General features: G+C 40.1%; 1 protein-coding gene across 5 annotated transcripts in view; it reads left to right on the top strand.

Annotated features, from left to right (window-relative positions):
- Positions 1–4,568: 4,568 nt before the first annotated feature.
- The window catches only part of MYB (MYB proto-oncogene, transcription factor), a 34,374-nt gene continuing 13,264 nt past the window's right edge, over positions 4,569–25,678 (top strand). For 2 of the 5 annotated variants that reach the window (XM_040239278.1, XM_040239280.1), the window contains exons 1-14: positions 4,569–4,804; positions 9,171–9,288; positions 10,988–11,059; positions 12,457–12,549; positions 12,791–13,011; positions 14,797–15,031; positions 16,258–16,338; positions 16,779–16,883; positions 18,191–18,445; positions 19,360–19,722; positions 21,191–21,333; positions 22,357–22,471; positions 22,563–22,688; positions 23,370–23,480. In XM_040239278.1, coding sequence (XP_040095212.1) covers positions 4,782–4,804; positions 9,171–9,288; positions 10,988–11,059; positions 12,457–12,549; positions 12,791–13,011; positions 14,797–15,031; positions 16,258–16,338; positions 16,779–16,883; positions 18,191–18,445; positions 19,360–19,722; positions 21,191–21,333; positions 22,357–22,471; positions 22,563–22,688; positions 23,370–23,480 — 2,061 coding nt within the window. In that variant the 5' untranslated portion in view covers positions 4,569–4,781. Of the gene's footprint in view, positions 4,805–6,404; positions 6,566–9,170; positions 9,289–10,987; positions 11,060–12,456; positions 12,550–12,790; positions 13,012–14,796; positions 15,032–16,257; positions 16,339–16,778; positions 16,884–18,190; positions 18,446–19,359; positions 19,723–21,190; positions 21,334–22,356; positions 22,472–22,562; positions 22,689–23,369; positions 23,481–25,678 lie in introns of those variants that run through there. The other 3 variants (XM_040239279.1, XM_040239281.1, XM_040239283.1) reach the window with 3 other exon arrangements.

Here is a 25,678-nt window from a genome sequence, read left to right on the forward strand (position 1 = left end):
AGTGAAAGGAGGTAAAACAATTAGGAAATGATGGGTTTTGACTATGTGATACCTTTAAAAATCTGTTTGATGGTAGGCTTATATAATCCAGAGTTTGGTAATGTCTCTGTCTAACAGCACGCTCCCAGTTTCCTCCCAGCACACCACTGTTCCAGCTCAACCTCTCTCCTTCAGGCACAGATACCACACACCTGCTCAACAGCCCTACCCGGATCTCTTCCATAAGAACCACAAACTTAACATACTGAAATCTAAACTCACTTTCCTCTTTGAATCTCCTTAGTGCACACTTCTCTTCCCCTCTTGACTTCCCTATTTCTATTAATGGTGCCTCCAATAGCCATCCAATCAGTTGCTAAGTCTCTAAGGTTCTGCCTCTCAATGTTCTTCAAATCCACCCCCTCCTTTCCATTCCAAATAGGTTACTGTCCTAATCCAGCCCAATTAACTGGCCTCTCCCTCTACTCTTTCTTCTCTCTCCAATCTGTCTGTGATACTGTTAGGTTAATCTTCCAAAATGTACCTCTCCAATAACGTAGATCTTCCATTGAGAACACATACATTCTGATCTGGCCTTCAGAGCTCTCCTTGCTCCAGGAAATCTGGCCAACTCCTTATTCCCTGTGTTTGGAATACATCTTGTGGTTCACAATCATGTGCTTTTGCTCACACCTTTACATTCCTCTGGAATATCCTTATTTAATCACACACAAAAACCCCTCACACCTTTTATTCAGTCCTCAGTTCAAATGACAACGAAAATATGCAGGTTGGTTGTCATGGGAATACATATATAAGTTTATGAGAATCTGGATGCTGAAAACAAACAGAAAATGCCAAACCCAGGAATCATTTAACAGCAAAAATTTTCTGGTGGCCATCCTATACGGAGGCTCTATGAAACATATTACATTAAGCACTTGCCCCATTGTTATTACTAAAAGGTTTGTTGTGAACCAACATGAGATTTATCTCAAACCTATGGATTTCAATTATACATGCTACAGCTGTCATTCATTAGCTGAAACGATCAAGAATTGTCTGTACTTTACCATTTGGTGTTTACTGTAATTATTTCCCTCTTAATGCTCTGAACCAAATTGGGTTGAGGGGGTGGGAGAAGGTGGGTGGTTAGAGACATTGGGCCCCTGGGGCCTGGTCTGTCACCACCCTTGATAATCCTCATTCATCTTTGGGACACTGTTCACAAGTACTAAAGGTCTACCATGTGCCCAGAGTTTCTCAGCAGTCAGAGGAAAAATGCTAGAACATACATCTTTCTTCTGTCAGCCCTTTCCCAATGTTTAGAGTAAAATAAAATGCTTTAAGGGTTGGCTTTCTGGAGGTAGAGAATCATAATGATGATCAGTAAGCAATCAAGAGATTCCTTTTCTTTCAAGTTGCAAATATGAGACTGAAGTTTTAATAGCAAAGAAAGAAAGAATAGGATGCCACAGCCCAGCAGTCACTGGCACCAACATTCCCATGAACCTAAGTCATCTTAGGTTTTCGAGAGTCTGATTTCTTAGCCCAGGAGAGGTGAAAGAGAATGAGATAGAGGAAGGCCATGAGAGGCAATGGGCTGGGGGGAAAGTGTTTCAAACCAGCCTGCCTTCACTCTAATACTGACATTGTCAATGACTGATGCAGAGACAGCTTCCATGAAAACAAAAAACAAACAAAAAAACCCTTTGGATGCTTGTTTAAAATGCAGCTTCCTGGGCCCTGTCTCAAACTCACTGAATCATGGGACAGTGTGTTTTTCATGGGTACACACAGTGATTCAGATGCTAAAGACAGGATCACTGGATTAGTATTGGCCAACTATAGTCTGTAGACTGGATATGGCCTTCAAGCTAAAAATGGTTTTTACATTTTTAAAGAGTTGTTTAAAAAAAAAAAAAGGAAAGTAGAAGAATAAGCAACACAACCAACAAAGTCTAAAACATTTATTATCTGGCCCTTTACAGAAAAGTTTGCTGACCCCTGTCTTCTTTTGTTTAGTCACTAAGTTCTATCTGACTCTGCAACCCCATGGACTGTAGCCCACCACTCTCCTCTGTCCATAGGATTCTCCAGGCAAGAATACTGGAGGGGGTGGCCATGCCCTCCTCCAGGGGATCTTCCCTACTCAGGGATTGAACACGCTCCTGCTACATGGGCAGGTGAATTCTTAAGCTGCCAAGGAAGCTCAACCCTTCTTTAGTACATTGCAAAAAAAGTCTGCATCTGAATTTTTAGCTCTAACCCAGGCCTGCCACACTAAAACCACTGATGCAGCACAACTTAAGAAAAATGAAGACTCTGATACTAATGAAATATATAATGCTCTCATCTAAAAATGCATTTGTAATAATTATAAGTGAAGGAAGGAAATGTACAAATATAATTATAGTAAAAATTCTGCAATGTCTTTGAAAATATATTTTTATCCATACAAGAACTTATAACTCCATTTGAGTCCATTCTTTTATGTACTTATCAGGTGGCAATATATCCCAAATTAGCCTAGTAAAATCATTGTGTGTATACTTTTTGTCAGACTATACTTGTCCCCATACATACTTTTTGTCACACATATGAGGGAAAAAATGTAAACTTCAAAATGTCTGAGAAATGAAAATGTTATAAATTCTCAAAACAACATTTAAGAAAATGATGCACAAAGGGAATAAAGGGAATAAAACTGAATTTGGTGTTTTCCTACTTAAGAGGAGTTAAAGAATCATAGAGCACTTCCATCTCCTAAGAATCTTGGAAAAGAGACTATGAACTGACTTCCAGAAGGGTTCAGACACTCTTACTGTGCCAAAGAGCATTTGGGAATCATGCCAGTTAAATTCATAAAGTAATCCCAAAGACAGATGCAATTACTTTAAGGGTGGTATCTAGATGTCTGTTCTAGATTTTTAAAAAATTGTTTATTTTTGATATGGAGAAAGAAATTTTATTATAGAATCTAGAAATGAATATTGTCTTCAAAAATAAATTAACTTGTCTTTCAAGATTGTGACCTGAAATATCTCACAATAATGTTTCAATGTTTGGTTTTTTTTTTCTTCATGGAGAAAGGAATGCTAAAATCTAACTAGAAACTAAGACTTTTTGATAAGGTTTTAAACTATATTACAATGTTAAGAAACAATGTGTAAATCACCAGATAAAGTCATGAAACCAAGCATGTTCACCATTTAATAAAATTATGACTCATATCAGTAAGAAAATGCTTTTTTAGTGAAAAAAATGCTTTCTGAGCTAAGTGTGAACTGCCAGGGCACATGGGACACCCACAGAACCCAGTCAGCAGAAGTCTCAAACTCCTATAAGATTAAAGGAAAAATAAATTAGTGTGTATAGAGAATGAGAAAAAAAAAAAAAAGTCCCCAATGGTACAAGTGTATAAACGGAAGTAAAACTAAAACTCCCCTAAAATCCCCCAATCATCGATCCTTATAAATTCAGCATTTATCTTCTCCCTTTAATTGTTTGGGAGCCTCTAGTTAAGTGAACACTAGTCTTTTCGTGATTTTTATCTGGTAAAACAAGAGTCCTAAACTACCCTAAACGTGGGTGCCAATCTCTGTATCACAAACTGTTGAACTTTAAAAACCATGCAAGCACACGTGGGGCTTCCTGAGTTCTGCTGGGGGCTGCTGGGCTGTTTGGAACCCTGTGGATTTTGCAGGTGTGTAGTCCAGGGCGCGCGCGGCATTCTGCATGGACAGAGGTGTGTGGTGGGCACCGCCTGGGCCGGGCAGGGTGGGTGGGGCCGGGCGCGTGCCCGGGTGAGACTGAAGGCATGTGACAATGCGAAGGTGGCGTGTCGGCTCCAGGATCTGGGTGGAGAGTGAAAACTCCGCTGGGGTGCCCCATATGTGAGCGATGATAGCTCCAACCCCACTCGTATTCAAGTGTCTCTTGTTATCAAGTTAAATTAGAGATGTTCTTTAAAAACAGAGCAGAACAACAACAAACTCAAAACAGCTAGCCAAATATTCTATGCAAACCTATGCTCCCATCCCCTACTACCGACCCCCCAACCCAACGCTCCCCCATCTCCAGGGAGCTGAGTTTTACACCCTGTCTAAATCCAATCTCGAATGCGGGAGTTTCCCTCCCCCCAAGCCCCGGTTCCTTGCCGCCCCCGCGACAATGAGGCAGAGCCTGGAGAGCTCAGTTCTGGGGCCCTGGGGCAAGCAGAGTGGGGCGACTATAGTGTGGCCACCAAGAAGGGGAGGCGGCATCAGCGGGACGCGGCGTGAGCCCGCGCAGCCGGTACCAGGGAGCGGGGTTTGCTCAGGAAAAGGCGCCGCCGCGGCCCCCGGTCGCCCCTCCCTGGCCTCGGGCTCTCCGCCTGCGCGCCGCACCGGCTTCGCAGCGCGCCAGGAGCCGCACCGCGGCGCGAGAGTCGGAGGGGAGCCGCGGCCCCGCGGGCCAGGCAGCCCGGAGGGCGGCAGCCAAGGCGACCGCGGAGGCGGCGGACAGGGCGCGTGCGCACTGCAGGGGCGCCAGATTTGGCGGGAGGGGGAGTGTCCAAAGCTCTTTGTTTGATGGCATCTCTGTTTACAGAGTTTACACTTTAATATCAACCTGTTTCCTCCTCCTCCTTCTCCTCCTCCTCCGCGACCTCCTCCTCCTCCTCCTCCTCTTTCTCCTGAGAAACTTCGCCCCGGCGGTGCGGAGCGCCACTGCGCAGCCGGGGAGGGACGCAGGCGGGCAGCGGGAGGCGCAGCCCCGTGCGGTTCCCGCGGCTCCCAGCGGAGCCCGGCGCCCGCCGCGCCATGGCCCGGAGACCCCGGCACAGGTAACGAGGATCCCCGGTGGGCGGCCGTGGGCAGGGGCGCGCTGGGCTCCAGGAGCTTGGGGAGCAGGTGGGAATTCGTTCCCGGATCTTCTGCGGGGCTGTCATACTGCGAGGACCCGGAGCCCCTGCCTCGGCAGCAGAAGCCACTCGAGGGACGGATGAATGGAAGAGTCGGTGCTGGAAATCCATTAGGACGTTGGAAAGCACGCCCTGCGGCTCATTTTGCAAGCTGCACAGGGTACCTTCTCTCTAGGGGGGAAAATAGCAGCACGCTCCAGTCGGGGGCAGAGCGGTGCCCACCAGCCCCGGGGAGCCCACTACGTTCCTAGCTTGATGCCGCGGGTGTCGGCGAGCGAGTTGCGGCGTAATTGCTGGATGCATTGCGATATGTTTGGACTTGGAAGTGCAGAGCGTATGGCTGATATAGGGGAAATGCCGAATTGTTTAGTAGCTGCAGGTAGTTCATTTAAATTTCATTCATTCTTTATGGAGGCGAAGAAGAGTGTCAGCTGACAGGCTGCTGGAAAGAAGCTTGTAGGGGAGGAAAGGATCTCTACCTTTGCAGATGGTTTTAAGCTCTGGTTTTGAAGGTTCGAATCCATATTCTCTGGGAGGCTTTTATTTCTAGAGCAAACATTGTACATCCACCCCCACGCGCCCGCGCCGCACATGTCAAGTGCACTTGGGGAGGCTCGCCCGGTGTCGGGAGTGAAGTGCTGCTACATTTTGGCGGATCGGAGGGAAACAGAGAGGAGAGGGGAGAGACTGGTCCGAACTGTCACTTGCTGGAGCTCCTGCTTCGACCAGTCTGTGGACTTCCCGGACTGGACGCGGCGGCGCTCCCTGCGAGTGGCCGGGTGCGGGGGCTCGCTCGGCCGCCGCCACGGTTGCAGCTCAACGGAAGGGGACGGAGGCGGGCAGCACCCAACGCCGCTGCCGCGCAACAGGGACGCAATCCCCGCGGGCGCTTCCCGTGTGCAGGAGGCCCCGGCGCGGCGCGCGCACGTGGACGCGGCCAAGGTCGCCGCTACTCCCGGCGCCCTGCTCGCGCAGCCTTCGGTCGCCCCGGGCGGAGAAGGGGACTCGGGGACAGACCTTGGCCGAGACGTGCTGGTGAAAAAAAGTCTCTGGAGGCAAAGCAAACCCACGCTTTTTGCCTCGGGTTGTTTGGTTTTCTTTTACTTATTCGTTTTTGCATCGGAGGTCGCCTATCCTCTCGCAGAGCTAGGAAGTTGCAAAGAGCGTGGGTGTGGGCCCTGCAGCAGCACCCTCGGCCGGGCCTGGCCGGGCCGGGGAGCGGCGCCCAGGCAAGGCCAGGTGGTGGAGAAAAAAAGGGAGACGACTTGGGGTGCCGCTGGTTCCCTCTGCCTCTCCCGGGTCCGGGCGCTCGGGGCGAGGGTGTTGCCTCTTGAGTGGTTTCACCTTCGCCTTTGGGACTTAACTGTAGAGCAGCCGGGGTTATCTTTTTTTTTTTTTTTTTTTTTTTTTCGGGAGCAGAAACTAGGAGGAAGAGGAGGAGAAGGAGGGAGCTGGGAAGCGGTGCTGGGAGGAGGCGCGGGGCAGGCTCCGCGCGCCGAGATCTTGACCGTCCCCGCGGGGCGGGGCCGCGCAGGTTCCCGGCGGCTCCCAGGTAGCGGCGAGGGGAGGTGGCCAGGACGGGCGGGAGCCTTGAACCTGCTTCAGGGGGAAGAGAAACCCGGCTGTGGGCTCGAAGCCGTTTCTTGCAAGGCGAGCATCGACTCGGCAGGGATTATTAACCAGGTCAGCGAAATGAGTCTGAACCCTTTTTCTAGAATCACAGTAGCGGCCACAAGGCACTTCCTCCCGCTCCCCTCCCTTTTCCCCAACCCCCAGCACTTCTTTTCTTTTTCGTTTCTTTGCACGGTTTGTTTCCTTGACAGAATGTAACATTCATAGTCGTACTCTTGTAACCACACCAGGTCTAGCAGGTGGGAGCCGGGTGCATCAAGCTTGAAATCAGCCTTTGAAAGTCTTCTGACTGTTGGGTCTGAGATCTTGTCAGAGCAGATAAAGGAAAAGTTATTTCAGGTCCTTAGTAGAAATTAATCATCCTACTTAGACGACCGGGACCGTTCAGAGCGAGGAAATCGCATGCAAAGCTCAAAGGCAAGACCCTTGCCTCGCGTGCTGATGGACCCTGGAGCTGAGAGTGTGACCAGCCCCGGGCTAGTAGCCCTGCTCCCCTCTTCAGTGGCCTCTTCAGGACCTGCGGAAGTCACACACCAAGCTTCCCCCAAGACTTTGCTTGTGCCTATCTCTGATTTTGCACGTTTCTGCTTAATTTTTAGACTCAACGAAAGATCTGGAATTATCCTTTATTCGCGTGGAAAGTACCGTAGAAGTAGAATCCAAGCCCTTCTGTATAGGCGAGGAACTGAGGTCGTGAGAGAGAGGAAGTGATTTGTCCAAGTCACGCAGCTAGGTTGAGGCAGAACTAGCACTGGCACCTTTACCTCCAGAAGCCTAGTCCTTAGTGTCTATGCTCTCACCTGATGTAGGCTGCCCCCTATGGGCGGCCGAATTTGTTGCTTATTCCTGAGTGTTCAGCTGTTGCCAAGACAGTGGTGTCGGATTACTGGTTTGGAACGTGTAGTTCTCAGTTCTGAAAACCTGATCTCCAGATCCTGCGAGACCCCCAAGGTTAAATTCAGCTGAATCTATGACTCCACTTGCAGATGACTCAGGCTTTCTTGGTATCCCGGATATTTCACAAGGGTGCCACTTCATCTGGGGGGCTTTCCAAGGAGTTCTCTATGAACCTTTCAAAATTCCTGGGATTATAATAACATTTTTTCCACCTTATGATGCTTGTGTTTTTTATTAAAGGAAAGCTACTGTAATTATTAATCAGAAATTGTTTAGAGCCCTTTGTTGATAGTGTGAAACGGGATCAGGCTCTTTAAAAGGATAGCCCTAAATGAAAGATGGTTATAGATTATATAGTTCAGTGGTCTTTTTTTGTGCATGTGATGGCATTTTCAATTTGGATCACATCCTGCTTGTCACCATGAATCCTGGACCTTCACGTTGTTTTCCAAAATAATAGTTTTAAATTATAAGAACCTCAAATTCAGGATTTGGGGGAAATAATTTTGCTGGTTTGTAAGGGATGGGTAATATATACTTGTAAGTTGCTTCTGGAAGACCAGATAAGAATATACATTATATTTTTTAGAATAATGATTTGCATTATGATATTGCTTTATATAATTATTTTTATTGTTCTTAATTTGATGGAATTCTCAATATTGCAATGATAAATTTTTAGTAACTCTTTAGAGATAGTATAATTTTTCCTTGTAACTTAAGTTTTATAAGTAAAATAATAACTAAAAGTAAACTGGCTGTAAAATGACTCATATCTATTATAGGGATACATTCATCATTATATGATTAATAAATATTAAGTATAGAGTTAGTTCAGAAGACATCAAAATTTATAGTTTTGGTCAAGTAGGTAAAAGAAAAAGTTCTTTTGAAAACAGTAATGAGTTCCTTTTAAACTCAGCTGGGGAAATCCCTCAGTTTTGAATTAGGTACATTTTAAGATCTTTCAAATACCATTCAGTCTGAGGTAGAAAAAAACATGAGTAAGTAAGATTCTGACTATCATGTGGCCTAAATTATTCACTTGGTTACTCTGGAAACAGGATTGTAAACATGGCCACAGGTTAGATCAACCTGGTCTGGAGTCTTTAACTGTTTGATATAAATGTTATTTGCAATGCAGTTTGATCACTTGATCACTTATCCTTTCTCAGGTTTTTAAGTCCTTTCCTCTTAGATTCTCTTAATCTTCTAATCTTTAAGAGATGACTATAATTGTATTGTTGGGTGTATTACTTCTTGAATTTTTTCCTCCTAATAAAACACCAGTCCCATTAAGATAACACAATTGAGTTGTTTATTGTATTTGGGAAATATTATTTAAACGATGTGACGTATGCCAAAGATTTTGAGTGTACTTATATAAAGGATGTGGGCTCTCGTTCTTTTTATTGTCTTTAACATTGTTTTAAACCTAAACCTTCATTGGTTGGAAGGTCGCCAGTTGTGTAATTTGTCACTGGTCTAACATTAACAGCAGGTTTAAACATGCAGCGCAATAGAAAGTGCCAGGTCCTTTGCCGTATCTGTGGATACCAATAACAGCAAAACTCGTTTACAATCCCAGAGCAACAAAGTGCCAAAAACACACTTGTCGTGCAACTTTTCAAAGCTTTATCTTTGTAGCCCTGGAAAAGATTGTTGAGGAGTTTTGGTGTGGGTTTTGGTGTAAGTTTTGCTTGGCGTAGTTTGGATCCTCTTGTTTCAGTAGACATCTGCCCACTTATTATTTCTGCAGCATCTACAGTAGTGATGAGGATGATGAAGACATTGAGATGTGTGACCACGATTATGATGGATTGCTTCCCAAGTCCGGAAAGCGTCACTTGGGGAAAACTAGGTGGACGAGGGAAGAGGTAACTAATTATGTAATCAAAACATGGGGGAAAAACATGGAGTGTTTCCATTTGTGAAAAACAAAATTTCAGCTAAACTACAGGTGTTCAAACTTATTAGCAGGCTCTCTGGTTTCTTACCCCAGCCTGCCTGTGCAGTGTGCTTACCCCTTACCACCCCGCTACATGGACACCGTACCATCCTTTTTCAAACTTTTTGCAGTTGTTCGAATGTTCTTGTCTTCTCACTTTATCTGTTTTTCCTCTGCCTATTCTGTTCTTGTCATTTTACTCCACAACTACTTCATCACTTGTGAGACGTTGCTTCTTCTGTGACGCTGTCCCTGGTTTCCTAGACACGTTGGATGTATCCTCCAACCACTGGGTGCACATTCATATTTATTGTTGCTGTAACATGTATGCCTCTCCCTGTAGACTGTGAGTCTGCTGAGGGCAGGGCTAAATATCTATTCATTTATGTGTTCCTGAACCCAGAATTGATTGCCACAAAGTGGAATATTAATAAATGTTCCCTGAACCAATGAATAAATTGCGATTTCCAAAAACAAAACAAAAGAATAAAGCAACACCCATAGAACTTGTTGTAACAGGTTCATTTAACATTCTTGGCATATAATGTTACACAGAGAAATATACCTGGGTGTCTGTTCTGAAAGTGTTAGTCACTCAGTCTGCTCTGAGAGCATTCAGAAATGGATGGAGATATGTCTGCTTTTCACCTCTTTTTTTGCGAGCTTATCAAAAGCTGGATCTTTGTAGGAATGGGAAAATGCTTAGGGGGCAAAATTATTAATGTAAGAGAAAAGTTGCTTTTTTCTTTAATGTCCTCAAAATTTGCAACTGATTGTAGAGGATTTCATGTTAGAATAAATTATATTGACTCTTCTTCAGTTTCATTCTGCCTTCCTTTACTTAAACCAGATCTCTCATTGACAGGCAGGCAGGATTTCCAATGAGGTCCATGGGAAATGTATTTTACCTGTGGAACTTGTGCACATGGATTATTCTTAGAGATTCAGAAGTTCTGATGGTAACCCTGGTTTCCTAATTCCTGTGTCTGTTATACCATGGGAGTCACATCATGTGTGCAAGTTACCTTGGCAGCAACATGGGGATTCTCTTTTGCTTGAATATGTTTAGAAAAACACTTGTGAACTGAAAGATTCCACCCTGATGTTTAGTGTCTTCTGTGTTCTAATAAATTTGGTCTCATTTAAATTGTGAATATATTGATACAAAAACTAAATGATTTTCTTATATCATACCTTCCAGTTTAATTAAGAAAAGTGATCCTCCACTTTTTTAAATGAAGATATTAAACTTAGTAAATATTAGACTAGAACTTGAACTGTTTCTTGTTGAGATCCTATCTAATGCCATAGTTCAATGTCTATTAAATCAAACAGTGGAGTTCATATTTTTCCCATGAAGTAGAAGTTTTAAAACTCACCAAGTGTTAAACATTAAATGTATCAGACATTATGCAAAATGTTTTGCATAATTAACTCATATAGTTCTCAAATAATCCTGTTGACAGACACTATTATTTCCATTGTACAGATGACAATATTAAGGCCCAGAAAAGCTAAATGATGTACCCAAGCTTGTATAACTTATCAGTAGTTGAGTCAAGATTCAAACTCTGGTCTGAGTTTACAGTAAATGACTAATATCCTAGGATTACCTTTAAATATCTTAGGATGAAAAACTAAAGAAGCTGGTGGAACAGAATGGAACAGATGACTGGAAAGTTATTGCTAATTATCTCCCGGTAAGTTAGTAATTTTTTCATATTTCTATTTTCATGTGTGTAATTAAATTTCTAAAGATATTATTAATGGATTTTTTTGTAGCATATCTTAAATGCTTTCTTCTTTATCTTTTCATTTTTAGGATAATATAAATTAGCAATTTGATAATTTGTTGTATGGTAGATGACTAAACTCATATTTCCCCCAACTCTGCTTTTCTTCAATTTCATATCTTTTCAATAGCCATAATTTTGGTATCCTGATTTAAAATTTTGGAGCTCCTTTAGACTTACCCGCCACCCCCACCCCCACCCTGTCCCCTACACAAAGCCAGGCTTGAGGAATCTGGGAAGCCTTTGTCCATTCTCCTCACTGTTTTACATGTTCAGCCCCTTTCCTTCTTCTCTGGACAACTGCATTGCCTTCATAACTGGTTTTCCAGCTTGTAGCTTTTCACTTTCTCACATGTTCCAGACACCATTGGTAGATGGAGCTTCATAAAATGCAGCTTTACCTTACTTTCCAAAACAAGCAACAGTGACTTCAAGTCTCACCCATTAAGTAAACTGCCTAGACCTGGCACATGGAGGCTCTTCCATATGCCTCAACTTAATAGCCACAGTTGTTTCCTACTTCCTCTCTGTAAGTAGGTTTGGTTGAATTCATTTCTGCTTTCCCTTCTGAGAACTTGTGTCCCTGGTGATGTCACCTCTTAAAATGTTCCATCCATCCTTCACAGTCTATGCCAAGACCTTTTCCAGGCTATTTCTAAGGAAACATAATTTCTCCTTCTCAGGAGGAGACACTCCTTTTTTCCACCCCAGTATCATTTTGCTGTGGTCTCTTCTTGCCTATGAATCAAATTTCACCTTCTTAGTTAACTATATGTTCGTCTTTTACTACTTACATGATTATAAGCTCTAATAAAATAGGGCCCATTTTTTTTTCATCTTTGTTTTTTCTGCAATATTAACACTTTGGTCCTAAATTGAAGCACATCTCTTAGCCTGAATGAGAATCAAACTTATGTCATTTAGAGTGGTCCAACATCAACATAAAGGTCCAACATCGATATAAAGTCTCTAGGAAGTCTTAATCCATGTAGGTACTTCCAAAGCAACACACTGAGATTAAGGTTAAGTTAAATTGACAGCCAAGTATGCTGTATGACGATCCTTTAGATCACATAGCAGGACTATTTCCCTCAGGATGGAGAACTTCTAATTTTAGATACAACTTTGATGTATTCTTTTGTATGTTCTTTAGCTATAAGTAATGGGCTTTCCAAACATGGCCTAAAATGTTCTTGAATGTTTTCATGGTATATTGCCCATGTGTGATTTATATGACAACAGTATTCATATGCTTATCACATCATGTCTTATGTGACAGTGCATGCCTCATCTTATTTGCCTAGAATCGAACAGATGTGCAGTGCCAGCACCGATGGCAGAAAGTACTAAACCCTGAGCTCATCAAGGGTCCTTGGACCAAAGAGGAAGATCAGAGAGTAAGTTCTTTATTCGTTGGTGTGTGAATCACAGTTACGAATAGCCCCCAACATTGTTGAATGTTTCCCAGCTTGAAGAAACAGGTAAAGTGTGCAAACAGGAAGTTGAGGTCTCCATTCCCATATTTCCCATGAATGAAAGAAGATTTTTAGAAATATTCTAAAGATAACATGAAGAATGATTACGCTGACTCATTACATAACATTAAAACATAGGTTATTTTTGTGTGTTTATCTGAAGGTGATAGAGCTTGTACAGAAATACGGTCCGAAACGTTGGTCTGTTATTGCCAAGCACTTAAAGGGGAGAATTGGAAAACAATGTAGGGAGAGGTGGCATAACCACTTGAATCCAGAAGTTAAGAAAACCTCCTGGACAGAAGAGGAAGACAGAATTATTTACCAGGCACACAAGAGACTGGGGAACAGATGGGCAGAAATCGCAAAGCTACTGCCTGGACGGTAATAATATGTCAAAAAATATATTGATTGGGAAGAATGAGGGAACGGGTATGGAACATTCTGTTTAAAAATGTATGGTGAGTGAATTACGTTTTATTGATGGTGTATGTTTCATTAGATAAACCAGATCCATAGCTTTTAAAACTCAAAGAGACTTTAGAGGTTATCTGGTTCAGGACTTCCAGAATCCACCCAACAGTGAGCTTGAGCCAACTTTCCTCAGCCTCAATTGCCCCATTTCCAAAACGGATTATAACCTACTTTTCAGGGCCAATGTTAGTACCAAATAAAATATATCAGATTCGAATCCGAGTCACGGCACCACAAAAAAAATAAATAAATAAAATAAAATATATCAAAGCACTCTGTAAACTTCAAAACTCTAAACACGTAGAAGGAAACCAAGGGTTAATAGTTTGGTCTGAGTTCATACAGCTAGTTGTGACCAGAAGGAGTTCAGGTACCATTTTCCTGATTCCATGTTCATTTCATTATACCACTTGGCTTAATTTTTTTCTTTCGAATAAAGAAAGGCTGTATCTCTAGAATTATCATACTGCTTCCAGGTTTTTAAATAATGTTGTTGTTATGCTTTCTTTTTCATGAACAAGGCATGAAAATGACCTCATTTTGAGGGATATCTTTGGAAGTTCATTTTTGTCCCACTTTCCCCTTTTAAACAGTTTATAACAGATGTTTAATTGGGGAGATACTATTTATTATAAATCTTCATAAAAATATCGTAAGATAGGAAATTTTTTAAATAATTTTTATTTACATTAAATTAGTATTTAAATTATTTAAATAAAAATTCTTTTATTCTTCAGCTTCATGACCCAAAGTGGAGAAAGGGTCGTTTCAAAGAAGGCCATGCCTCTGATGGTCTATTCAGTATTCTCTTGTGATGTTCTGAAGCATTTCCTCTCTCCTGGTCCAGTATAAGCTCAGAGAATTCAAGAGGTTGATAAAGGGAGGCCTTTTCTCCCATATGGTCTGAGAGGATATGTTGTTGATTCTTTTAAAGTTTTAAGGGGCGATTGAACTTCCTCTTTCTTTAGCATGCCTTCCCCCACCCCCACAGAAATAGTAAAAGAGAGGCTTAAAACGGTTTTGTTCTTTTTTTTTTTTTGAATTGAGAAACTGTTTTCCTGAGAATTGAAAAACTTTAGTAAAAATGCTTTGCAGTTTAAAAATATATTGGGAGTTAGCCTCTTTCCTTTCTGGATGCCATTTTACATTTTCATCTCTGCCCGCTTTGGAACAATTTTAGGTGGCTTCTGAAATATGGGAGGATTTTTTACTCAAAATCTCTAGCTAGTACTGTTCTAGATAAAGAGTAGACATTGAGGCAGCAGCAACATCATTACTGCTCACCAAACTTTAGTGAGTGCCTATTGTGATGTGTATGTGGATCCACAACTCAAAGGAGTAATTTTCTAGAACAACCAGGACTTTAAGTTATATTAGAGTCTTATACCACAGTCAGAATAAACATGAAGGGTATTGTATTGAAAATACACTTAACAAGGAAACAAATGTCTAAAAGATTTCAAAATTTGTATAAAACTGTATAATTTCCATATTATATAATTTAGAGACATCTATGGATTTTTAATTAGTTAATTGGGGTAGCATGCTTTTAAGGAGGTAGAGAAGACAGAAGCAAAAAACACTAGTACTGGACCAAAAGAAAGGTCTCTGTTAGAAACAGTTTTCTGTCAATTAACTGTAATCTGAGTTGAAATTGTTGTTTGTAAAATGAATATGTGATATATTTCTGTGCAGAACTGATAATGCTATCAAGAACCACTGGAATTCTACAATGCGTCGTAAGGTCGAGCAGGAAGGTTATCTGCAGGAGTCCTCTAAAGCCAGCCAGCCACCAGTGACCACAAGCTTTCAGAAGAACAGCCATTTGATGGGCTTTACGCATGCTCCACCTTCAGCTCAACTCCCTCCAACTGGCCAACCCTCAGTTAACAGTGACTATCCCTATTACCACATTTCTGAAGCACAAAACGTAAGCCGTTCCTGAGCATTCAGTTTAATGAGAGAGATGGTTATTTTATTACTAGTTCCAGGTAATAATGATAATTTCTAGTGAATACTTAGTTTTCACAAACATGATCATGATCAACTGAAAAGGGTAGGTGTTGTTATCCCTAATATGAATCCAGAAATGAGGATGTTAAGTGATTTGTCCAGGGTTACACAGCTCATAGAGATTGTCCAGACTAGAATCCAGGTTGTTTGGTTTTAACTTGCTGCTTCAAATCTAATTTGAAGTTCGCTTTTGAATGTAAATTTACTTAACAAGGTATTGCTGAAGAAGAATGAGGGCATGGAGGTGCAGTTGTACCTGGTACTTTTCTCTGCCAAAAGAAAAAGTGAGTGTAATATTACATTTACAGGAGAAATAGTTTGACACTGAAATTTAACAGATGATTGTAAGTTTAGCTCTGGTAGTGATCTAGCTGAAAAGTCTTAATGTATTCATTCATTCAGTAAGTGTTTACCTTCTTACTGAGAATCAAGAGCAGTTTCATGACTGACATCTGATGTTTTTATCCTCCTTTGAATCAGTGTGATTCTTTCTTCATTTCTTGATATTTATATTTATGGAAAAAAATTTTCACAATGGGTAAAAAAATAATAAAGAGAAAAAAGTCAAGATTGTAAGACTTGAATCTTAACATTAACAATAATAAATGGTGAAATTTATCCAAGAATTCAGAGCTCATAAGCAAATTCTATGCAAAACATATACCCTAGTAGTTTTTACTTTCTCTGTCTATTCTGTAAATTTGACTGCAGACTTTCCTAAAAAGTCTCAGATGAATGAACTATCCTAAGAGCTGCTGTACTCTTTACTAAAAAACTCATAATAATTCACAGAAAAATATTTTTGTTTATAAACAGCTAGTGCCAGCTGTTTTTGGCTTCAAAACTTCTTTCATACACTCATGAATGTATTTCAGATTATATTTTTGTTTCTGGTTTTCTCTAAGGAATACTTCCTGTCATAATTGATGAGCATTAAAAATTTTTTTCACTGTTGCTTTAATATTATTAAATGTTTGGCTAAAATTTTAGATTAGAATTGGATTTCATTTTGCTTTGTGAATTTTATCAGAAAAGTGCTTTTTTTCCCCTTAGTCTTAGAGTGAAACTTGAGGAAGCCCAGAAGTCCCCTGAAGCATGTGTAACCATGAATGACTCGGCCTTTGTTTTGCATTTTTGATGTAGGTCTCCAGTCACGTCCCATATCCTGTAGCATTACATGTAAATATAGTCAATGTCCCTCAGCCAGCTGCTGCAGCTATTCAGGTAAGCCCACTGTAAGATCATTTCATAAAGAAGCTCATTAGTTGCTCAAGGCACAGCTCTGGTTCTTTCATCCAAACACTTATTTCCACCTGATCCACTGAAGTTAAAAAAATGGGGGACAGTGAAAAAATGGGCGGAGTTCTGGCCAGCAGTCTACACTTCCGGATTGAATTAGCACGGGAATCTCTGGTTCTCTGATGTTGAAAGTTGAAACAACCCCTCTGTCAGCATCTCCTTGAGCCTCATGTTTCACATCCCTCCCTTATGTCTGGGATAACATGCACAGAGATTTCTATAGTGGCCAGATTCGGTTGGCATTGGTTCCATGCCAGGGTTCTTTGGGTTCTGTGTGGTCCCTTGTGAACCACAGGCCATGACCATTGTATTTACAGCTACCAACCACTCCTTTGTGTTTTTTCTTGCTTAACTTTTCATTTTAGAGACACTATAATGATGAAGACCCTGAGAAAGAAAAGCGAATAAAGGAGTTAGAGTTGCTTCTAATGTCAACTGAGAATGAACTCAAAGGACAGCAGACACTTCCAGTAAGCTGTCACTGTGTGCTCGATCCGAGCGGTGGATAATGGCTTGACCCCAGTGTTCTTCTATATCTTTTCCTTTATCTTCTAACTATCACACTAATCAAGACTCCATATATCCACTAACAATGTTTAAACACTAGAGGTTGCTTGTAATAAAATGCAGTCAGTATCACAATGTGTGTTGACTAACTTGGAAGTCGTCCTTTTGTGTTGCCGTAGAACCTCAATATACATTTGTGAGTCTCTTCCTCAATTTTTTTTTTCCTTCAGAAGGACTATAATCAATTTAGTGAGTAGCAGAGAAAAAACTGAAAATTTGCAATTTTTTTTTTACAAAGCTGTGTGTCTGGTGCCTAGTCATTGAATTTTTTTCTATTACTTTTCTTAAGCTAGATTTTCATATTTATCATTTCAAACATAATTTGATGTATGCCCAGTATATCCATGTAAAAAATATATATATCTATATCAAATCTCTCCATAAATAAGTGACCCTCTTTTGTTTGCATGCACAAAAGCCGTGTGGACCATTATTGAATTTTGACATCTTTTCTAGTGACTGGACGACAAACTGGGAAAGCAGCTTGTACTTTGTAACATATGTAGTTAACCAACAAAGAGAATAAAAGATACAATACCCAGTAGGTATCCTCAGGAGTAGATTTCTTTTTGGTTAAATAATAAAATGATTATGTGCCTTTGATAGTTCGACCACTTTTTAACTTTAGTTAATGTTTTGCAATTTCTCCTGTTGCGTGGTCATGCTGAAAGGAGACTTCTGTTAATTTGCTCTTCTGCTTTTGTAACCACGTTGATTTGGCAGCTCTTTACTGCATCAGTGCAATCTATAGCATTAAAAAGGAATAAAAGACACAAGAATATACACAGATAAAAGAAACTCTAACTTTTGAATCTTCCAGCCCTTGTGTAGGTTAGGGTGAGAATAATAGCCCACTTAATTCACAACAAACATTTATGGTCCTTTTGGAAATTATGTTCAAGTAGATCTTTAAGACATTCCATGTGAGAGTTGTTCCTTGTAACAGAGTTCCTCTGTTTGCACTTTTAACAAAATGATGACAATGAAGGTCATCCATAGGTGACAGGCTATATACCACTACTAAAAAGTAGGGTCTTGCATTGATAAAAGGAAACATCTTGACAACTGTTTCATAGGCGCAAGTTCTGGATGATGCAATGGCTTTTATCTTTCCTCTAACAGCATCTGATACCTTATGCAACTTCATTGCTAAGTTCCTTCTCCCTTTCTTCTCCCTGCTTTTTCTTTATTCCCCCAACCCCCTCCTTAGACACAGAACCACACATGCAGCTACCCCGGGTGGCACAGCACCGCCATTGCCGACCACACCAGACCTCATGGAGACAGTGCACCTGTTTCCTGTTTGGAAGAGCACCACTCCACTCCATCTCTGCCCGCGGACCCCGGCTCCCTACCTGAAGAAAGCGCCTCTCCTGCTAGGTGCATGATCGTCCACCAAGGCACCATCCTGGACAATGTTAAGAACATCTTAGAAATTGCAGAAACACTTCAATTTATAGATTCTGTAAGTAGAATTTTTAAGGCGAGTTAATGTTTTGGGAAGAGGAATTAGGAAACCCACTTCTCAAATCGTGGCCATTTTCTGTAGTGAATATTGTGTTATTAGCATATAGTAATGTAAACGTATAAGTGTGACTTTACTTTTCGTGTGTTTCTTCAATATCTGATTTCTTAGGCTACCCACATAAAAGGTAGCTTTTCACACATTTCCTTCAAAATGCATATTTATAAAAACAGTAAAGTCAATGACCTTTAAGTAGAGCTTGGGCTATAAGAATATTTGGATTATTTTAAACTTTTTTTTTTTAACTTTGTTTATTCCTTTGTGTTTTCCCAGAACTGTGCTTTGCTTTTGGATAGCTCATTAAAAATTATATTAAGAAATACTTAGAACTTAAAGCAATCTTCCAATGTATTTGAAGTGGTAATAAGTTCATTGGTGGTACATGGCTTTCTCTACAAACATTGATTATTGATTACTGGTCCCAACTAGTTCACTGACACAAACCATCTCCGGTGAAACAAACTTGAATTCAGCATCAGAAAAGCTGCCAATTCATTTTCTTTGTTTCCCAGTTGATTAAAAAGCATTTATTGCATCCCCATCAGACAGAGGATGAACATTGCCAAGATGTGCCACCCAAGAGGTGTTCTTTTGGCTTTGAACTGCATGCAAATGATAGAGTACTGGGAGCTTCCTGCAACGCCCGGGAGGGCCACCCTCGAGGCAGCATGGGAGACACCCCATGCCCTGTGCCAGAACAACTGTTTCAATCTCCAGGCTGTTTCACAGGAAGTCTAGCAAGGGGGCCAGGTGTTCTCTTTGCATTCAGCATCTTTCTCAGTGCTGTGTTACAGGTGATGGCACACACCATGCACACACTGTCTCAAAGTTCTGTGCCTCCCACATTGTTTCAGGATGCTTCATCGTGGGGTGATCTCAGCAGTTTTGAATTCTTTGAAGAAGCAGATTTTTCACCTAGCCAACACGATGCAGGCAAAGCCCTCCAGCTTCAGCAGAGAGAGGGCAGTGTGAATAGACCTGCAGGAGAGCCTAGCATGAGGGCGAACAGACGCAAGTTGAGTGAGGGTTCACTTGACCTGCCCAAGCCCTTCCCTCCTGCGAGGCCCAGCACAATTCCACGGGTCATCCTTCGAAAAAAGCGGGGCCAGGCCAGCCCCGTAGCCACTGGACATTCTAGTTCCTTGATACTTGCTGACGTCAGCAGTTCAACTCCCAAGCGTTCCCCTGTCAAAAGCCTACCGTTCTCCCCCTCGCAGGTAGAGCACAATTTCTGCACAGCTGTTACTAATTTTCAACAGACACCTGAGCCTTAATAATCTAGAAACTAATCCTTTGGAACAAATGACTAATTACTGTTGTCTTCACTGATTTCGTTCCATTTGTTGCCTCTAGCTATTGCTAAGTCATACTGCCTCCAAGAGTTTAGGCTGTCTGTAGACTGACTGATGATTTTGTCATAATTCTCTCTCTGACTTTGATCTGAAGGATGGTTAGTTGCATGGGATGTGCATTTATTTCCTTCCACACTGGAGTTTAACATTTCTATTTCTTCCTTGTCTCCCATCCCTTCCCTCCCTTTAAAAACTTTAATCGATTTTCTGTCTCTTTGTTCACTTATTATTACATGATTCACTGACCCAGGGGAGGAGGGGACCAAATGTTTAGATAACTTTGAAGTGCAACTAGGCAATTTAAAGTTTCCAATCCATCTTTAAGTGAAAAAATTTTGGAAGAAAATGAGGAACAAATGCTTAAGAAAAATAACGTACATTTTAATTTCACTTTCTCAACATTGGCTCTTCTGAGTCATGCCATAATATTTTATTAGCACTTTTTTTTTTGCCAATGAATGTTCTTATTTCATATAGATTTTTAAGGCATAGAAATTATAATTCTTATCAAAGATTGTGTTCCTTAATTATATAAACATTTGAAGTTAATTTGGCACTTTAAAACATTTTTCCAGTTATGTCTGTTGAGTCTGTTTTAAGAACAACTCTAAGTGTGAGCAAATGATATGCCCACTAAAAACCAATCTTATTTTTCACTTGTATTTTCCAAATTCTGTTCTGGAGTATATTAGTTCTGTAAGACTTTAATGATACTCCAGAAAAATACCTAAATATACAGGTATATAAGTTTGGGAAACACTGAATTGAACAAAATTAAGGCAGTTTCTTTACTGCAAGATCTCTCAAAGTTTTAAATACACTAATATGCATTGTGAATTTCCAAGAGATTGCAGTATGTTTTCCTAATTTGTTTTACCTTGAAACCATTTGAGGAACACCTATTACTTTCCCAGACCATCAGTGTTTTGAGAGATACAGGTTATTACTCAAGAATTTTTCACATAATGTCAGTTTTATACAATGATGTTTCCTAGATGACTAAAGAGAAAAAAAAGTATGAAAAACAATTATTACTTTCCAAAAGAAGACACTTCAACACTTTTAACATTAATAAAAAGTGCATCTCATTCTCTTTAGTGACAGGTGTCATTTATTGAGAATGTTTTCTTAGGATTTTGCAAGTTTTTTTTTTGAAATCATATTCCAAATCTTGGGTGCTAAATTGAAATAAAACACTATGTGCTTGTTAACATCATTGTTTCATATAGTGGGTCAGTAAAACATACCTATTTGTTAACATCGATTTTTAAATTGGGCTGAGTAAAGAATCACTGTTTAACTTAAGTATTTTTTTCTTTCTTCTCGTATTTAGTTCTTAAATACTTCCAATAACCATGAAAACTTAGACTTGGAAATGCCTTCTTTAACTTCCACCCCACTAAATGGTCACAAATTGACTGTTACAACTCCATTTCATAGAGACCAGACTGTGAAAATTCAAAAGGAAAATACTATGTAAGTCCTTGTTTCAAGAAAAAAATTATTTATTTTATTTACTTATAGTTAATTAATAGAAAATAGTCCCCAAGTGTCTGATCTACTTATATGTGTATAATTTTACTGATCCACTTCTATGTACATAATCATGTGTATTTCCACATTGAATATGTCTGTCCTGGGCATGTTAGAGCTACCTAGAGGTGGAAGCGGGGGAGAATAAACTATCTTTTGTAGTTCACAATTTCCTATATATCTAGAGGAAGGTTTAATATAACTTTTCCATTCAGTTTTTCTGTTTGTTCAGTAAGTCTTTTTCATTGACAACAAGATTTTCAACATCCTTTCCGCTCTAATTATAAACTTTGGAATAAGAATAAGTATGGTTCTTTACTTAGTTTATATTTTTAAATCTTATTTTTTCTTTCTGAAATTTATCTATCGAATGGACCTGTTTTGCCATCCCCAGGAAAAGTATATGATTAAAAGCCAAGGAATGATTAAGCCATTGTTTATATTCAATAAAGGCTTAACCAATTCAAAAAAAAATGCCAGAGAACATCAATATGAATTGTAATAAACCTTTTAAAAATGCAATTCTATTATTTCTGATACCATAAATACATTTTAAAAACAGTTTTAAAAACCTTTTAGTTTTCAGAGGTTAGCACGTTTTCTGTTGTGGATAGATAAAAGATAATGAATAGATAAAGTTGATTTGTAAGTGACATCAGATCTTCATAATGCTTATGTTCGTTTTAAAGGCTTAGAGTCACTACATGTATTTTCAGAATGATTAAAGAAAGATGAGAAATATTTTAACGCTCTTAGTTTTGGGGTATGATAGTTTGAAATATTTGGAAATACATGATAGACATATTATCTTTTCCTTAATAATACATACATGATCCATCAGCATACTCTATTCTATATCAATAAGAATTTATTGTATTTAGTAGAAGAAATTACATTTAATAGGTAGAGAAACATAAAGGACATATGGTCTTTCATATTGAACCAATTCTTGTTTTATTTTTAAAGCTTCAGAACTCCAGCTATCAAAAGGTCAATTCTAGAAAGCTCTCCAAGAACTCCTACACCATTCAAACATGCACTCACAGCTCAAGAAATTAAATACGGTCCCCTGAAGATGCTAGTAAGTTCTAGTAAATTTCTTGGGTTTAGTTGGTTTATTAATACAGATAGAAAATTTCCTCTGATGCAAATGTACCAAATCTTTCCTTCAGCCTCAGACACCATCTCATCTAGTAGAAGACCTACAGGATGTGATCAAACAGGAATCTGATGAATCTGGGATTGTTGCTGAGTTTCAAGAAAACGGACAACCTTTACTGAAGAAGATTAAACAAGAGGTAAACATGGGATCCTTTGAAAAGAACAATGCTGCTGCCTTTGTTCCTTGTGGGCAGCTTGATGTGTCTGGCATGGGCACTGTGTAACACCATGTTTCATACAATATTTTCATATAAGATGCTGTTAAGAAGTACTGCCAGGCTTGGCAGCATATGCATGCCGCCTTGTAATTGGGAAGCCAAGCCGCTTCTATTTCCTTTCTGTTTGAACAGAAAAGATGCTAGAAAGTATAGAGGAAAGAGAAGGAAGCAGCTTTGTATTGTACTTTTTAAAATCACTGATATAAAGATGGATAGATGACTGACTGATACATAGATGTTTAATTGTTGGATATCATGGAGAATTGAAACTAATAAAATAATGGTTTCTTTAATTCATAGTGTAAAAGAAAGGGAATCTAACTTGCCAAGATCAAAGTTTTAGCTTGGTGTCAAGAAGCATTTCCAGCAGGTTAGATACCGGGCCTTTTTAATTTATTTTCATATAAGGATAAGAAGTTGAGAGATTGGCTAGAGATTGACTTTTTCTTCAGCTTTACTGAGATATAATTGACAAATAAAATTATAAGACATTTAAAGTGTACAATGTAATTTTTTTTTCAATGTGATGTTTTGATATACAACTGTTTCTTGGGAAGTTCTAGCTCTAGAAACAACAAAGCACTTCCTGTTTGCTTTTAGGTGGAATCTCCAACTGATAAAGCAGGAAACTTCTTCTGCTCAAACCACTGGGAAGGGGATAGTCTGAACACTCAGCTGTTCACACAGGCATCGCCTGTGGCAGACATGCCAGTAAGTACACCCCCATGTTATAAGATGTAGGTGGCTCACAGAATTCAGTGTGTGCCATGTGGGGCCATTGTGGTTTGGCCACTCTTTCGTGCATCATACTTCTCAATATTCTCTCACATGATTATTTTCTTATGATCATTAATGTTGAATATACGATGAGATTTTGTTCACGTTTTGGAAATAGATTCTGTTCTACTGCAGACTTGTTTGTTGTTTATTCAAGTTGAGAGTCCTGGCCGCTTAAAAAAATCTATGGCATGGAAATACATATTTCCATGAAAACAATGCTAATTTTTACATCATCTTTTAATTTACTTATTTTTCTTCTAAAAGTAGTACAAGTTTCTCCCACTATTTGAAAGTAGAGCATTCCTGTGAAACCTTTGGTGGTGGTTTAGTCACAAAGTCATGTCTGACTCTGGTGACCATATGGACTTTAGTTCTGCCAGGTTCCTCTATCCATGGGATTTCCCAGCCAAGAATACTGGAGTACGTGGCCATTTCTTTCTCCAAGGGATCTTCCCAACCCAGGGACTGAACCCAGGTCTCCTGCCTAGCATGCAGATTCTTTACCACTGAGCCACCATAAAGCAAAGAAGTAGTTTACCTTAGGACTTATCTTACTAACAGGTGCAAAAAATAAATCAAATTTTAGAAAACAAAACAAAGAAACAAATAGAAACAGACTCACAGATACAGAGTACAAGCTAGTGGTTGCCAGAGGGAAAAGGGATGGGGGGAAGGATGAAATAGGTGAAGAGGTTTAAGAGGTACAGACTCCCAGTTATAAATATTACATGGATATAATGTATAGCACCTGGAGAATCCCACAGACAAAGGAGCCTGGTGGGCTACAGTCCATGGGGTCACTAAGAGTCGGACATGACTGAGTGACTAACACTTTCATTTTTTGCTTTTACTATGTAGCACAAGAAAGATAGTATTTTATAACTGTGTATGATGTATAATGTATAAAAATATCTAGTGTTATATATATTGTATATCAGAAACTAATATAATATTTTAAAGCAACTATGATTCAGTAAAAAAATGAATAAAAATAAATAAATTGAGATGAAGATGCTCATACCAGTTCTAAACTGTGGCACTTGGTACTGAGAGGCTGAGTGTACTGCCTGGGGAAGGAACTTGGTGGTGCCAGTCTAACTACTCAGGGTATGTGCTGCCTCTATAATAGTTGGCTGCAAAACAAAAGCAAAAATTCTCTTTGGATTTCTATTGGTTAGCCGTTCATGAAAATAACTACTAATGTAAGACTTTCATCAAAGTGAAGTGGTGTGAAGTGAACTTTTGAATAGCAGGGGATACCTGTATTTCCTCCTTGGTAAGTTGTCTCCTGTTTGGTTTTATGTAGCATCTGAGTGTGTGCATGCATGCTCAGTCCTGTCCAACTCTTTATATGTAGTAAATGCCCTTTATCATACACAATGTTGCATTGCTTTGGTTACAACCATTTTTTAAAATAGACTATTTTTCAGAGCAGTCTTAAATTAGTAGCAAAGTTGAACAAAAGATACAGAGATTTTCCATGTATCCTCACCCTCACATATGCACAGCCTCCCCCTTAGCAACATCACCCACCAGGGGGTTACATTTGTTACAACTGATGAGCCCACATTGACACATCGTCACCCTAAACCCATAGTTTACCTTAGAGTTCACTCTTGGTGTTATACATTCTATGTATTTGGAGAAATTTATACTGACGTTTATCCACCATTATAGTATAATAGAACGTAGTTTCACAGCCCTGAAGGTCCTCCATGTTCTGTCTAGTTATCCTTCCCTCCCCCTCAGCTTCTGGCACCCACTGATCTTTTTAGTCTATAGTTTTGCATCTTGTATAATATTATATAATTGGAATCATGCAGTATGAAGCTTCCTGACTAGCTTCTTAACATGCTCTTAAATGTTTTGTGTGTCTTTTCATAGCTTGGTAGTTGTTGCTTTCCTCTGTTTTCCTCTTACTGCTAAGTCACTTCAGTCATGTCTGACTCTGCAACCCCATAGACAGCAGCCCAACAGGCTCCCCTGTCCCTGGGACTCTCCAGGCAAGAACACTGGAGTGGGTTGCCATTTCCTTCTCCAATGCATGAAAGTGAAAAGTGAAAGTGAAGTCGCTCAGTCCTGTCCGACTCTTAGCGACCCCATGGACTGCAGCCTAGCAGACTCCTCCA

Source organism: Oryx dammah, unplaced genomic scaffold, assembly GCF_014754425.2.
Source record: "Oryx dammah isolate SB20612 unplaced genomic scaffold, SCBI_Odam_1.1 HiC_scaffold_4, whole genome shotgun sequence".
NCBI lineage: Eukaryota > Metazoa > Chordata > Mammalia > Artiodactyla > Bovidae > Oryx > Oryx dammah.